Source organism: Canis aureus, chromosome 9 (genome assembly GCF_053574225.1).
Source record: "Canis aureus isolate CA01 chromosome 9, VMU_Caureus_v.1.0, whole genome shotgun sequence".
Lineage (NCBI taxonomy): Eukaryota > Metazoa > Chordata > Mammalia > Carnivora > Canidae > Canis > Canis aureus.
The window spans coordinates 51,484,536-51,499,300 of NC_135619.1; the positions used below are offsets into that span (position 1 = coordinate 51,484,536).

The 14,765-nt window shown below is 38.0% G+C and overlaps 1 protein-coding gene across 7 annotated transcripts in view; it reads right to left on the minus strand.

Moving 5' to 3' along the window:
- Nucleotides 1-14,181, minus strand: part of MLH3 (mutL homolog 3) — a 29,676-nt gene extending 15,495 nt beyond the window's left edge. For 3 of the 7 annotated variants that reach the window (XM_077910010.1, XM_077910014.1, XM_077910015.1), the window contains exons 1-6: nt 14,063-14,181; nt 9,375-12,727; nt 6,323-6,418; nt 5,549-5,634; nt 4,709-4,813; nt 3,546-3,618 (exon numbers count right to left, since the gene is read on the minus strand). In XM_077910010.1, coding sequence (XP_077766136.1) covers nt 3,546-3,618; nt 4,709-4,813; nt 5,549-5,634; nt 6,323-6,418; nt 9,375-12,727; nt 14,063-14,124 — 3,775 coding nt within the window. In that variant the 5' untranslated portion in view covers nt 14,125-14,181. The other 4 variants (XM_077910016.1, XM_077910013.1, XM_077910012.1 and 1 more) reach the window with 4 other exon arrangements.
- Nucleotides 14,182-14,765: the final 584 nt, after the last annotated feature.

Sequence of the window (14,765 nt, forward strand, 5' to 3'; positions counted from 1 at the left end):
ACGCTCAATCACAGGATTAGGCCCCAAAACGTTGAATTTTAAATTCCTTTGAGAATAGGAGGAGTTGCAGCTGGTTGTGATGAATACAGAACATCCTGTATTGGGCAAAACAATGGAATAAATAAAAAATTGTGAGGGAGTAACCTTAAACTTGAAACTGGCTTTGGTGTGAATTATCAAGAGTCAGGGACCCTCAGAAATCAATCTTGTACCTGATGGTAGCAGAATGATTCACAATCTACATAAGGTTCACAACATTTTGTATGTCTTGAATGAAGCAGAATATATGAAGATAATGTAATCATGTCAGAAGCTGTATTTCGATATTCTAACACAACAGAATGGCAGTTTCATAAGGTCAAGGATTTTATCTGTTATACTCTTAGCACCAGGCACATAATAGACAATAAGTATTTATGGAATAAATGAATGAATCCTTATTCTTTGGGGTATCATAACTGAACAACTATATTTTATCATAGGTGGAAATATGTAATACAAAATGCCAATTTATGAGTATATGGTATTAATTTCAGTATAATTTTATTATTTTTTATTTTATTTTTTTAAGATTTTATTATATTATTTATTAATTCATGAGAGACACAGAGACAGAGGCAGAGACACGGGCAGAGGGAGGAGAAGCAGGCTCCATGCACGAGCCCAATGTAGGACTCAGTCCCGGAACTCTGGGATCACATCCTGAGCCGAAGGCAGACACTCAACTGCTGAGCCACCCAGGCATCCCATTTCACTAATATTTTAAAGTAATAATATATTTGTCAATTACAAAAATATGTGCAAATATTAAAGTAAGTCAATTACTGGAATATGTTGCTTTTAGTATTCACGAGTGACAGTAAAAATACACTTTGATTTTAAAAATGTATTTATCTAAGAGTACTCTTTGGTGGTAACTAACTAAAGTAGACCATTGAACAACATGGATTTGAACTGCACAGGTCCACCTATGTGCAGATTTTTTTTTCAATAAATACAGTACTGTAAATGTATTTTCTCTTCTTTATGATTTTGTTAGTAACATTTTCTATAGCTTACTTTATTACAAGAACACAGCATGTAATATATAGAACATACAAAATATGTGTTTATGTCACTGGTAAGGTTTTGGTCAACAAACCTTGACCAATGGTCAAGGCTATTATAGTAGGAGTTAAGTTTTGGGGGAGACAGAAGTTGTAAATGGATTTTGACTATGTGGGGGTTTGGGGTATCTCTGCACTGTTCAAGGGTCAACTATAATCCAATGACCATACAGAATCTCAAGAGAATTTAAATAGGTCCCTTCTGCTTCTCTGAATATCTCAGATTTTGTGGCTATACCCATCTCAGGTGCCATTAATAAAGATTTTGGTATTCAACAACAAAGAGGGGCGCCCGGGTGACTCAGTCAATTAAGCATCCGACTCAGGATTTCAGCTCAGGTCATGATCTCAGAGTCTTGCGATTGAGCCCTGCATCGGGCTCTGAAATCGGTGCATGTGGCGTCTGCTTGAGATTCTGCTTGGGATGCCCTCTCTCCTCCCCCATTCACAGTTGCTCTCTTTCTCTCTCTAAAATAAATAAGATCTTTAAACAACAAAGAATCCCAGGTAATCAAAACCTTCGGAGAAATCTATTAATTTTCACAGATCAGTAAAACTACCAGAATTTGACTTTCACCGATTCCATATTTATGACAATTCTGACGGATCTTTTAATCTGTCTTTGATCTCTTATGACATTTACTAAGTAAATCTACCATGTAAGCAAGGTAAAAGGGAATACTTTGAAATACAAAGAGAATGAACTGCTTTCAAACTTCAGAAGCACTTGCCTGTGGGTCTACCTGTCTGGACCCAAGTCCTTCACTGGTACTCAGGGCTCTCAGCCATGTACACTATCAAGCATTCCTCATAAATGTGCTCAAGTGTCTTCCAGTTAAAAAAAAAAAAAAAAAACCCAAACCAATAAACAAACTGTCTTTTCCCATCACCCTCCTTCAGTCCGTCTCTACCATGTCACAGATATCTGAGTCTCTCCTTGGGATCTCTGTCACCTGGTCCTGCAACATCAGCCACTCAGTTATGGAGGTCAGAAAACTAGGGAGTCATCTTTGATTTCCTTTCATCTACCCAATGCATCACCGAACCCTGGACTTTATCTCCTATATATCTTTCCAATGCACTCAGTTCTCTCTAGTCCACTCTGGTCTTAGCCAACAATCATTTTTAGATATTGCAAAATCCTCCTACCAGTCTCTCTGCAGTTACTGGGATTCCACCCCACCCTCACTCCATTCTCCATATTGCAACCAGAGCAATATTTTCAAAGTACAAATGTGATATGACATGTGCCACTACAAAAACAAACACTGAAAAAAGAAAATAAAAAGCTTTCCAATGTTTCCAACTGGTGTTGGGACAAATACAAAGCTTCTAACTGGCACTTCTAACTGGTGGGAAGCTACTTCTCTGGCCTCATCTCTATGCTTTCACTCCAGCTGCATTTGTCCTGCTTCGTCTCACTAGAGGAGAGGAAATCACGAATTGTATATTGTCATTCCCTCAGCCCACAATATTATTACCTCCCTTCTTTACCTAGTTAGCTCACATGCATACTTCAGATCTCACTTTATCAAGAAAACCTTCCCAGGCCCCCCTGACTAAATCAAATCTCTCAGTATATTTTCTTACAGCATACTGTTTCTCTCTTCAGTAACACTAGCTAGAATTAAAATGTTAATGTTTATATACTTATTTGTTTCTCTTAGATGTGTATTTTTTTCCCACCATTGTAGCTCTAGGGCCTAGTACAGTTCCTGGCACGCAACAGACAATCAATATTTGTTGAATGAGTTAATATTATTGTTTACAAACTATTATTGTTTTATTAAAGCAAGTCACCAAGATACTGTATGTAACTCTTGATAAACCTAGCAGAGTTTATTATATGGACTTTCTATTACTATAAAGGGAATACATGAACACATTATCAAAAAGTCAAACAATATAAAATATTTTAAAGAGTAAAAGATGAAATTTCCCCTTTACCTCCCAAGGTAACTAGTATTAATAATTTAACATGTATCTTACATATGTATGTCTCTGTATATGTAATATAAAACTACTGTACATTAAAACTGTTATTTCAAGGGTGCCTGAGTGGCTTAGTTAGTTAAGCGTCTGCCTTCGGCTCAGTTTATAATCCCGGGGTCCTGGGATCGAGCCCCATGTCGGGCTTCCTACTCAGTGCAGAATCTGCTTCTTTCTCCCTCTCCCTCTCCACCCCATTCATGCTCTCTCTCATGAGTGCACTTGCTCACTTTCTCTCTCAAATAAATAAATATTTTTTTTAAAAAACCTGTTCTTTAATAATATTAATATTAATTTAGATTGGTTTCATAATATTGATTTAGATTGGTTTTCCCAATTGGGTTTTAACCTGTCCAAATCACTGCAACTGTATTGTATGTAAAAAATACCTTGAAAAGAGGCTATCAGAAGACCAGCTCCATATTAATAAAGGCTAAACTCCAATCTTACCTGCCTCACCATTCTCTTCAGTTTTGGTGCTCATTAAACAGGCAATAAACTTGTTATCCACTTGCTGGAGAACCTGTCATACATTCAAATAAGCGGTACAACACTAAATAAAAATTAACAAAGCCTTATCTGCATATTAAGAGATAAAACTATACTTAGTTAAGAGTCATTGCATTATAACATTCATATCTAAGACTATGGTAAAGTGCTGATGAACCTGAGGGAGTCATTAGGAAGGATTGAAAAATGGGCAAGTAGAATGATCAGAACACAAAAAGGAAGGAGATTACAAGCTAAGGATTCTAAAAGGGACATGCTAAGAAAATCTAAGACTTTAGAGTAGACTTGAAATGTTCCCAACAGAATGACTCTTATTGAGTATGTATTATGACCAGAGACTGCTACCAAATGGGGATGAAATAAATTTTGAAAATTTATGCAAAAGCAAGGAAAATAATTTCAGAAGAGGTAGTCCCTTAGAGCTGTAAGTTAAAAGTTACCAGGGGCTTTAACCTCGGTGGCTCTTCTCTGTCCGGGTACAGAAAGGTTCTCATACTTTCCTACCCCACTCCCCTATATCTGAGCTTGCTTTGCTCTAGCACCACATCAAGGCCAGGTGAGGAGTTTACCTGTATCTGTCTAACCTCCTAATTTGTTTCCATACTAAAAATAAGGAGATGAAGATGGCCTGAGTGGTATAGGGAGAAGGCAAACTAGCAAAGCAGAGGAGACAAGGGGTCCCTTTTGTTAACAGAGCTCCTCAATCTGGAGTCTCCTAAACCATGTCATTTGTAGCCTCACACAATAGGCAGTCATTTACAACGGGGCACTGTTGCTCATTTAAGGACAAGGTCTCCACAGTATTTTGTTGATTAATTAATTATTGTCAAAATATAAAGTCAATATATAATCTTTGAAACTGTGAGCCTCAAGCCATAATTCATCTCTCCAAACCTGCTCACATTACTAAAGACATTTTTTCTTTGTAATTAAAATTAGTCCTTTGCTTTTTCTCTGGATAATAAAAGTTCCAGTAAGATTTTAAAAAACACATGTGCCTTGACCACGGTGGCCTAGATCATTAAATAAATGCAATTTCACAAGATTTAGCCCAGGTTAGATCTTATCTATATTTTTACAAGATTTCAAAGTCAATTTTTTACCTGCATCGAATGAATCATTTCTTTGGTGAAACGATAAGGATATAAGACATTGTGAATTTTAACCACTAGACTTTTGGCCTGGCCACTGCTTACATCAACAGCAACCTAGAAAGATCCAGCATAAGCATCATTTAAATTTTAATTCTTTATATCTGCAGAACTGTCTCAAAGTGCTTTAAAACATTCATTTTCATAGAACCTATTAGAGGTGTGTTGAATTCAAGAAACACAGAAATTCAAAAAACTGTGTGAATTACTAGTCTTAATAATTTTTGGTTACAAACAGAATTACTAACAAAACCAATATTGTTTCAGATTAACAATTTGTTTACGCCCTATGATCAACTCCTTAAACACATCTTAACTGAAAAATCCGTAATCAAATGTTCATTTATTCTACACCTTCATTACAACACACAAAGTACATTCTGTGATAACCCATTGAGGAGAGAATGTACACTCATGTCCAAGGATGGACTGTCCCTCCAGTAGAAAACTCACTACTTTATATAATGATTTAGCATGTTTTGTTTTGTTTAATTATCACCTCCCCATAAATACTTTGCTAAGGCTGTAAGTCAGGGTTTTTAAGAGTGGTAAACACATTCACTATTCACACACTGATCACACAAGTTTAATACAAAATGTGGGAGTTCCCAAAATGCGATGGATTCTGATTCCTCCTCTCTGTATTAAACAGTATTTCCAAATAAACTATTTGGAAACATGCCCACTTTCCATTTGTAATTAAAAATTAGTATAGTCATTCATGCCCATACCTAACTTAAATGAAATACAAATTTTAAAATAACAAGCAAAGAAAAATTGCTACAGACCCACCTCTGGATAACGGGCAAATACTGGATTTTCCCATTCTGAGAACAAAGACTGAAGTGATTCTTTACCAACAGTGTCATCCACAGTATCTAAGGCAAAAGGAGACAGGTAAAGTTGGTATCAAGAGCATCAGAAAAAAAGATGAATGGCATCTTGTATTTGGTGTGGTGCAGCCTCAAGACCAAAGATCAGACATATTGTTCCAATATTCTACAAATGTTCAGTGTTTGCTGGATCTCTAAATTGTTTTGATCTGTTACTTTTTAAACTAGAGTTGATGACTGTATCTTCTGGCATTATAGCTTTTTCTCCAAACTATTTTCAAAAGATATTTCAGAATACAAGTCAAGAAGAAACTGGTTCAAATTAGTAGTCTCACTTCCTTTAGATTAAAATGTACCTTACCTATTTTTAGAAACAAACACTATGTCTGTAGCTTTTTTTGAAAATAAGAATTTTGCTTACATAAAACTACAATTGTAGTGCAGTGCCAATCTTTAAGAGATATTTCTTCAATCACAAGACACCACAGACTGTGCATAATCACCCAGTATTGACTTCAAGTCTGGAAAAGTAATTTCTGATCTAAATGCATGCACTGAATTACTTAGTTCTGTTGTTAAATAGGACCATGGGGGAATTCCTGGTTCCAGTAAGGCACAGCTGGCACTGATCAAGCTTAATAATACAACCCTACTTTAAAAAAAAAATTGTTTTTTGAGTTAGGTGATACAGTACATACTAGGTGTCTCAGCAATCTCTGTTATTTGCCCCTACCTCTGTTCTGTCTCATCATAGTCCTCTCTTCCCGAGCTCTTGGAAGGAAAGGAAGAATGAGGTCGCTTCTAAAAGGATGACACCTATACTGAGTTCCTAAATGTAAAAAAAGAAAAACCTACACATTTGAACTCAAAATATAAATTATTTTATTTTATTTTATTTTATTTTATTTTATTTTTTTAATTTTATTTATTTATGATAGTCACAGAGAGAGAGAGAGAGAGGCAGAGACACAGGCAGAGGGAGAAGCAGGCTCCATGCACCGGGAGCCTGATGCGGGATTCGATCCCAGGTCTCCAGGATCGCGCCCTGGGCCAAAGGCAGGCGCCAAACCACTGCGCCACCCAGGGATCCCCAGAACTCAAAATATAAATTATTTTAAAAATCAAGTTACATAAAATATTTCTGCATAAACCAAATAAAAAAATAAGGCAGACTACTAAACACTAGATTGAGAGTCTTTAATGAAGTTATACTAACTTAGGAACCTACTACATTAATGCTTAGTGCCATTATCCATCTATACCATACAGAATGAGCACCAAAAATAGATCACTGATTCTCAATGGTCACAACTTATATGTCTCTTATACCCAAAATATGTTTCTTTTTTTTTAAGATGTTATTTATTTATTCATGAGAGACACAGAGAGAGGCAGAGACACAGGCAGAGGGAGAAGCAGGCTCCCTGAAGGGAGCCCAATGTGGGACTCGATCCCGGGACTCCAGGATCACGCCCTGAGCCAAAGGCAGACACTCAACCACTGAGTCACACAGGCGTCCCAAAATATGTTTCTATTACAACATTTATCTCACCATATTATATTTAGATAGCTGTCTTCGCCAATAGATTGTAAACTCCTGAAAGCCAAGTCAGTGAATCTGCAACCTAGCACAGTATGAACAATCAATAAATGAATGAATACATGAATAAATGAATGAAAAGTCCTCAATTTAAACTCCAAAGTCCAGTAAGATCTGGTCCAAAAACTGCCCTCCTCTCTGAATGATGGTCTGATTTTTTAGAAATAATGCCTGAATTTGACAGTTTTTGAATACCAGCAAAACATGAAACTATTATTTGAAAAAGATAAATCTGTTGGGCAAGAATTGGGAGAGATTCATTTAGAATGATAAAATTAAAGGGTAAGGTGAAATAAGGTAGTGTTACCATAATAGAAACAACGGAGTTAAAGGCATTTTAAAGAAAAAAAAAACTGCCAGAACTTGGAGATTTGTCACTACTCCTTAAAATTACCTTTAAAGATCTTCTCTTGTCTACAATTTAATTTACTTTTTAACAATTCACCTTAGGTAACGTTTTTATGTATGGTTCAACAGTGGTGTCCCAATGTCTTATATACATCAGTCCTTTCCAGACAGGTAACATTCCATGTGAATGGAGGGTGCTTAGGAGCCATCTTTCCATGGACCTTGTTTCTATATCCAACATACTTTATTTTTCCTTATGAAACTGAGTTAACCTGACCCTTCAAAGTTCACTACAAAACTTGCTAATCCTGAAAGTTAAGTAGATCGAAGTGTTTTAAACATCTAGATTGATTTAATAGGAGCAGATGTTTATGTTGAGTGTGGCAGCTGAGATTCCCCCTTTGTTTTAGCAACAAACACCTCAGTTTAATGTCATCAAGTTCTTTTTTGTCACCATTTTAGAAGCAGTTGAATTTCAGAAAGATGAGGTGCCAGTGCCTTAGGCTTACCTCTGATAAACACTCAGTATAAATCAGGGCATTAAGTTACATAGATTGAAAAACACGTCTTTAAGAGCAACCTGAGAGTCTCAGGAGCAATACTGAAAGACCAGAGTTTTCTCCTATTTAATACTTTTTATGTTACTACAGTAATTATTTTTTCACAAGGAAAACATTGGAAGCCATTGAAAAATAAAAGTCTTATTTAACCTTAGATAAGTCTGAGGCTCCTGCTAGAGATATTCATTCTAAGGAGGATTATGAGTTAATTTGCAATTACATTCATACAATTTACATTCTTTTGCAACATTCAAGATTTTTAATATGGATGTACATTTAACGTTTATCCTCCTGATGCAAAACCAAGATTATAGCCAGATGGAAATCAGCTTTACCATCTCCCAACACCTGGCTGTCAACACACTGCCAAAACAATGTCACTTTTAATGTTGACTGGACCTTCAAACTCAACAGTTCCAATGTAGGCTCTGATGTAGCCTTGTGGTATGATTTAAAAGCCACACTATCTTCCTGAATAACAGCTACTTATAGCATAAACAGAGCAAATGGATTAGCATATGTATTATAACAAACTCCATTTGAAAAGTATACTTTACCTACATTCCAAAAACTTTAAGGTCCTTTTTTCTAAAAACATAAAAAAAAGTTCATACATATATAGTACTGTACCATAGATTATCTGGGAAACCTAGGATGATTACTGGATCATTCTGGCCCTTTACTTGGGAGCTGCAGAGAGCAACTTCCAGAAAAATATCACACTGGCTTTGCAGGTATCCTTAATGACAAATTTCTAGGAGTTGTATGTTTGGGAGAGAGAAGAAAAGTAGGGTAGGGAAGCACAGTGGATTTCTCAAGTATTAATAGTATCATTTTCATTACAATGGCCTCACTCTACTATCCCAACCACACACCCACAGATATATACACATACAATTCCATTCTATTCTTTCATTGTATTTCTAGATATAAATTGTATTGAACCTAGAGAATCTTCATATATCATAAAGTTTATAATTAAACTTCAAAATGTTCCATCAGCTGAGATAATCTCTTTGGGCAAGGATTACCTCATGTTTTGGCCATTATTTCCACCTTTAAAAGCATTTTCATGGGGCACCTGGTTGGCTTAGTGGTTGAGCATCTGCCTTTGGCTCAGGTTGTGATCCCGGGGTCCTGGGATCGAGTCCCCCATCAGGTTCCCCACAGGGACCCTGCTTCTCCCTCTGCTTATGGCTCTGCCTCTCTTTCTGTGTCTCTCATGAATAAAAAAAAAAAAAAAAAGCATTTCATGCTAGTGAATACTACATACTTACCATTCTCATGTAGGACATCCACAGCTATAGTTGTCAGGTCTTTAGTACAAGTAGCCTGAACATCCTCAGTAGGAGCAGTGAATGTGCTAAGTCCAGTTATTTTGTTGATGTAAACCATTCTCCCTAGGGCTACATCAAAATGCTGCTGCCAATCCAAAGAACATGTGCTTGACTCTTCATCTACAGAACAAGTTCTTGCTATAGATTCTTCACTCTGAAAACAAGTTCCATTCTGGTCAGCAGTGGAAACTTCTACATGACTCACTGACATTCTATTGGGAGAATCAGGACTTCCTATTTGTGGTTCTGAAGCTATAAGAACATCTGAATCTTTACTGACATCTTTAGAACGATCACAGGGTAACACCAAAGGAGTTTCTGGTATCACAGAATTCTCTGTTGTACTCTTGTTAGAGGATGTTTCACTATCTTTATTGAAGGAATTATCCTGTGTGACAGAGTCCAACACTGGAATGAGGTCACTCTCTGTTTTTTCATACTTGTTTTTAGTTAACTCACAAGAATCTAGGGTTAACCCACTGCACAAGTCATGGTCTTTCCTACTGGAATCTGATTGTGGAAGTTCATCAAAATGACTCATCATTTCCACTGCTTGAGTCTCTCCTTCGCAACCTTTCATTCTGGATAATTTAGAGGCTAAAGATTTAGGAGACTGCTTGACATCCAAAGGTTTTCTGCTAAAATGAGATAATTCCTCTAGAGTTATAGGACTTTCTCTTAAGCAAGGCATCTGTTGTTCCAAACAATCTTCTTCATTGGAGAATGGAAACTTCTTTGGGTAAAGCATGTGACTTACTGGTTGACAACTATTATTTGAGTCATGTTTCATCGTAGCGACTTTATAAATGTCTGAGTTGTCTAAGTGATTCTGGTCTTTCCATGGAATGCCAGGTTCAACTTGAGGACTGAGACTGGTAGAGATTTCAAAATTATTATTTTCTACCACTTCTATATTCAGAGGATTTTTAACCTTCCCATATTGCCTCTTAAACTTCTCTAAAGATCCTAGTTGTGAACCTAAGCTTAGCTTTTTATGGGTTATGGGTTTAGAGGAACAAATCAATTTATCTATTTTCTTACTACCATTTGAAATATGTGTACACCAAGGGGAAGAGGATGTGTCAGGTAATAAGCAATCTATTTGTGAGTTTTTACTACTTTCCTGAGAAATAGAAACATTTTTATAAGTTGCTATAGGTTTGTTCTCTACCCCATACCTTATATTTGTTCTGCATAATTTTTTGTTAGACAGTTGAGCAAATTTCTTATTTAAAGTGCTGGTTCTATCTTTGATTTCTGGAGTCTGAAGTGAATGGCACGCTCTATTTAGAAACGTTTCTCTGGCACTCATGGGACCAGGTTGAATACAATTTTTAAGTAAATATTCTCTTTCAGTTGATTTAGTTTGCTCATTTTGTACCACATGAGTTATAAAGCCAGTGGAACATAATTTAACTTGTCCATAACTAAAAACGTTTGTTCTTCCACAATTACTAGGCTGTTTTTTTTTCTCTTCCTCTCTCTGAGCACCATGTAGTCTCAATAGTGTTGTTGCAAAAGGCAGAGATTGGCATCCCATTTCGGTAGCAACTTTAAATCTCTCTAGTTGATTCCGAATTCCATTATTTTTCAGGATACTGGCAGCCATGCCATTAACAATAGTATTTGTATTTTGTATTTCTAGATCATCTCCACTCTTCTCAAAGCAGTATGATGTCTGAAAAGGGCTTGCAAACATTTCTGAATGGATTCTACTGAGATTTTCTGAAGAGTTAAGTTCTAAGCAAAGTTTTTTATGTTTTTCATTTTCTCCTGATTCTGATACTTCAGCTGTCTGTTGTTCCAAGATCCCTGATTCTGAGCAAGAGCTATCTTTGGTTTGTAAAGATGACTCCATCACTTTACTATGGCTTGGGTCAACTGATTCATAATTATACAAAAATGAATCATTTGTCTTTTTTCTGATACCTTCCAAATCTCTAGAATTCTCGGTGTTTCTTCTGTTTTCTATAGTAGCTTTTCTTTTCACAGCTTTTGATTGAATATTAAACATTTCATAGGAATCCGAAATACTATTACATGCTTCTTGGAAATTGACCTGGTCACCTTTCTCATCAGAGGGCACATGCTTCTGAAGAGTAGCACTAAATAAACTAAAATCATTATCTTCACTAAATTCTTTAATGTCCTCACCTGATAATTCCATAAATAATTTTTCTTTCTTTAAAAACATTTTCACTGCTTCCTGAATGCAAACCAAAACAGTATCCCAGTCTTGAAATTCAATCAGCGTTTTTGCTGGCTCCATGCACACATCATATTCACAGAATTGGCACTGCATATTGATTACATATATCCCATGGAGTTCTGGATTAGCCCGATGCCGAGGACTTGAATTCACTTGTCTACTGGATGAGCCATTCTTTGGTTTGCATATAATACTTTCTCTCCTCAATAAAAAATCAATGAATTTATGCAGCTTTGTCCTTAAAACTAGTCTTTTGTTCACAAACAAAAACTGCATGTTCTTGTTGTAATGTGCCTCAGAGCTGATATAGCCACTAAGCTCAAATTCCTTATATTTAAATTTTATTTCTCTTAATTTTTGGGATTTACCCAGTCCATAAATTTGACAAAATCGGGAACATACGTCTTTGGTTTTAGGGACCTGAAGAACCATGGAACCAGAAACATCATTTCTCAAAGAGAAAGAAATGGAAGGGTGCATGAGTGAGAGAGCTTCTATCCTCTGCCTAACCTTCTCAAACTCCAGTCTAGGGTCCATGCATTTCCTTCTTACAGGTAACTGATAAAATAGGTTATATACTGTTACTGTTGTCCCAGCACTTGGTCTAGTCAAGTTAGCTTCACAAGCTTTCAGGGCTTTTCCATTCTGAAACAGTTTCACAAAAGTTTTCATTGTCCTGTTTTTCTTGGATGAAATTTCCACAGCGCTGGCCATGTCAGCTATACTTGCCAAGGCCTCCCCTCGGAAACCATAAAACCTGGGATTCTCCAAGTCCTGTATAGAGTTGCATTTACTAGTGAAATAACGATTTCCCACCTTGTCTATATCATCACTCCCCATCCCGAATCCATTGTCTATCACTTGAACTTGGAAGGTTTCCATGTTCACCCTGACGGCCACACATTTTGCTTCAGCATCAATACTGTTGAGGACAAGCTCCTCAACACACTGGCCTAAGGAGCATATTGCCAAACCGGAGCGCAATCTGGCCTGTACTTCAACTGACAAGCACTCGATCATGGCAAGGTAGAAAGCTGGTAAGAACGCCAGGCACTGGTTTCCTTCTTTCACTGGAAATAATTGCCTATGGGAGAAAACAAAACAAAACACACACACACAATCAAAGCCTCAGAGTCACACAGCATTATCCATCTCTCTCAAGCATTACAGAGAAATACCATTTGAGGTAAATTAAATCTCTTATTAAACCACATTATAAAAAATAAAACAACACAAATTACTGCTTTGATCTCTAGGCAGATCACACAGCTCATGTTTGGTGCGATGGATTTAATATCCAAAGCGGCATTCACAATTTCATAATTTTCACTGCTTCTTTCTAAATCCCACATGCCCTAAAGTGAAATCATAATCACACTTGAAGCTGACCCGTAAGACAGTGTTCAAAATTCTAATCACTTCACCAAAAACAGATGTTCAAATTAAATTCAGCTAGAAATTCACACACACACACACACAAAAAAAAAACCCAAGCTAGTTTCATAATATTTATACATTACACAATAACCATGACTTTTAGTAAAAACTCATAATGAAGTGTTAAAAGACGGAGGAAACTTAAAAACTCAAATTGTTGTCTCAAGAAGAGGTGGGCATTAAGAGGTTATTATTCATCACTAATTGGTTAAATGTTGCCTCAGAGGAAAGAGGCTGGGAATGGGAATGGGTAGGGCAGGAACTTCCTTTTCACGATCAACCTTTCTGTAGCATTTGATTTTTGAATCTTGTTCACACATTACTCTGAGAAACAGTTTCGGAACTCTGACAGCATTTTGGTATTTGACAGATGGCTACACACTACCTTAACAAGAGTGATGTCCTGGGGCTGTCTCAACGTGATCTTACGTTTTCCTGTCGCGTATAAGTTAAGGTTATTGTGCCATTCAAGGTCTCCTTCCTTCTTCATAGGTGAGAGGGCAGCGTGACTGGACCTCTCGCAGGGGGGGAGGGGGAGTTCTCCAAAGCCAGGTACACCAGAGCTAAATCACAGATTTGATGTTTTTTTCCTGTTTTTTTTTTTTTTTTTTTCTTTAAGATAAGGAACTTTGCAGCCGGCAGCAAATGACCCGGGAAACGTCTAATGGGTATGCTGTTACCCAACCAACCTAACGATTTCTTGAGGACATCGCAGTCTTCCGTGGGCCACGGTCAAAGGGGACGATCTGGTGCAGGTCCCCAGGGGCGGGGACTCCGGGGCAGGCCCGCCGCTGCAGGCCCCCAGGCTCCGGCTCCACCCCGTCCCCTCCCCCAACTCGCAGGCCGAGCCCGGCCGCCCCCTGCGCAGCGGGGTCCCAAGCACGCCCGCGGAGGTCGTCACGGCCTCTCCGCGGTGACGAGGCTCCCGGGACCGTCCTCTGGACGCGTGCCTTCCCCCAAGTCCCCTTGAAGAGCGCCTCACCAACTCCTGGCCACCAACCGCCTCGGACGCCGGGCGCGCGCACGTCGGCTCGCGAGGCTCATGCACGCGCCACGAGCCTGCGCTGCGGAGGCGACTCGCTAGGAAAGAGCGTTCGTCGGCGACACGCAAATGCGCATGCGCACCGGCTGTTCTCTGATTGGGAGGCTGGGTGGGGGGTCTCCAACCGCTGGTACCCCGAATTCTCCATCCTTATCCTCGTTAGCATGATGTGAAAAGCTGTTCCCAGCAGTTTTCACTTTTGCTTTTCTCGTTTTCCTTTCCTCTTTCTTCCTTCGCGCGTACTGCCTACCATTTAATTCAATTTGCGTGTTGTAGGTCTTTCACTAGAAGGTAAACTACTTGAAGGTGGGGATTTTATCTATTTTGTTTACAGTGCCTGTCCTGTTAAGGTACTCAATGGGTGAATAAATCCACAGCCTCCCATCTTCTGTAGTTACAGCATTTCAGAGGTGGAAGAGACTGAGAAACTAGCTCAACCCTCTTAATTTACAGGCAAGGACACCAAGACTCCTTTCATTGACTTTTATTGATGTTCCTAATGCCCCCGCAGCTCCTTTTCTAACTGATGAGAACTGTAAGAACCCTGTGAGAATAGGTGTTTGGGAAATTATTAACCAATCCTGTTTTTGCTGTCTCATTTTCACTGAAACCTATCATTTTCAAGAATTGTAATTTATGACAA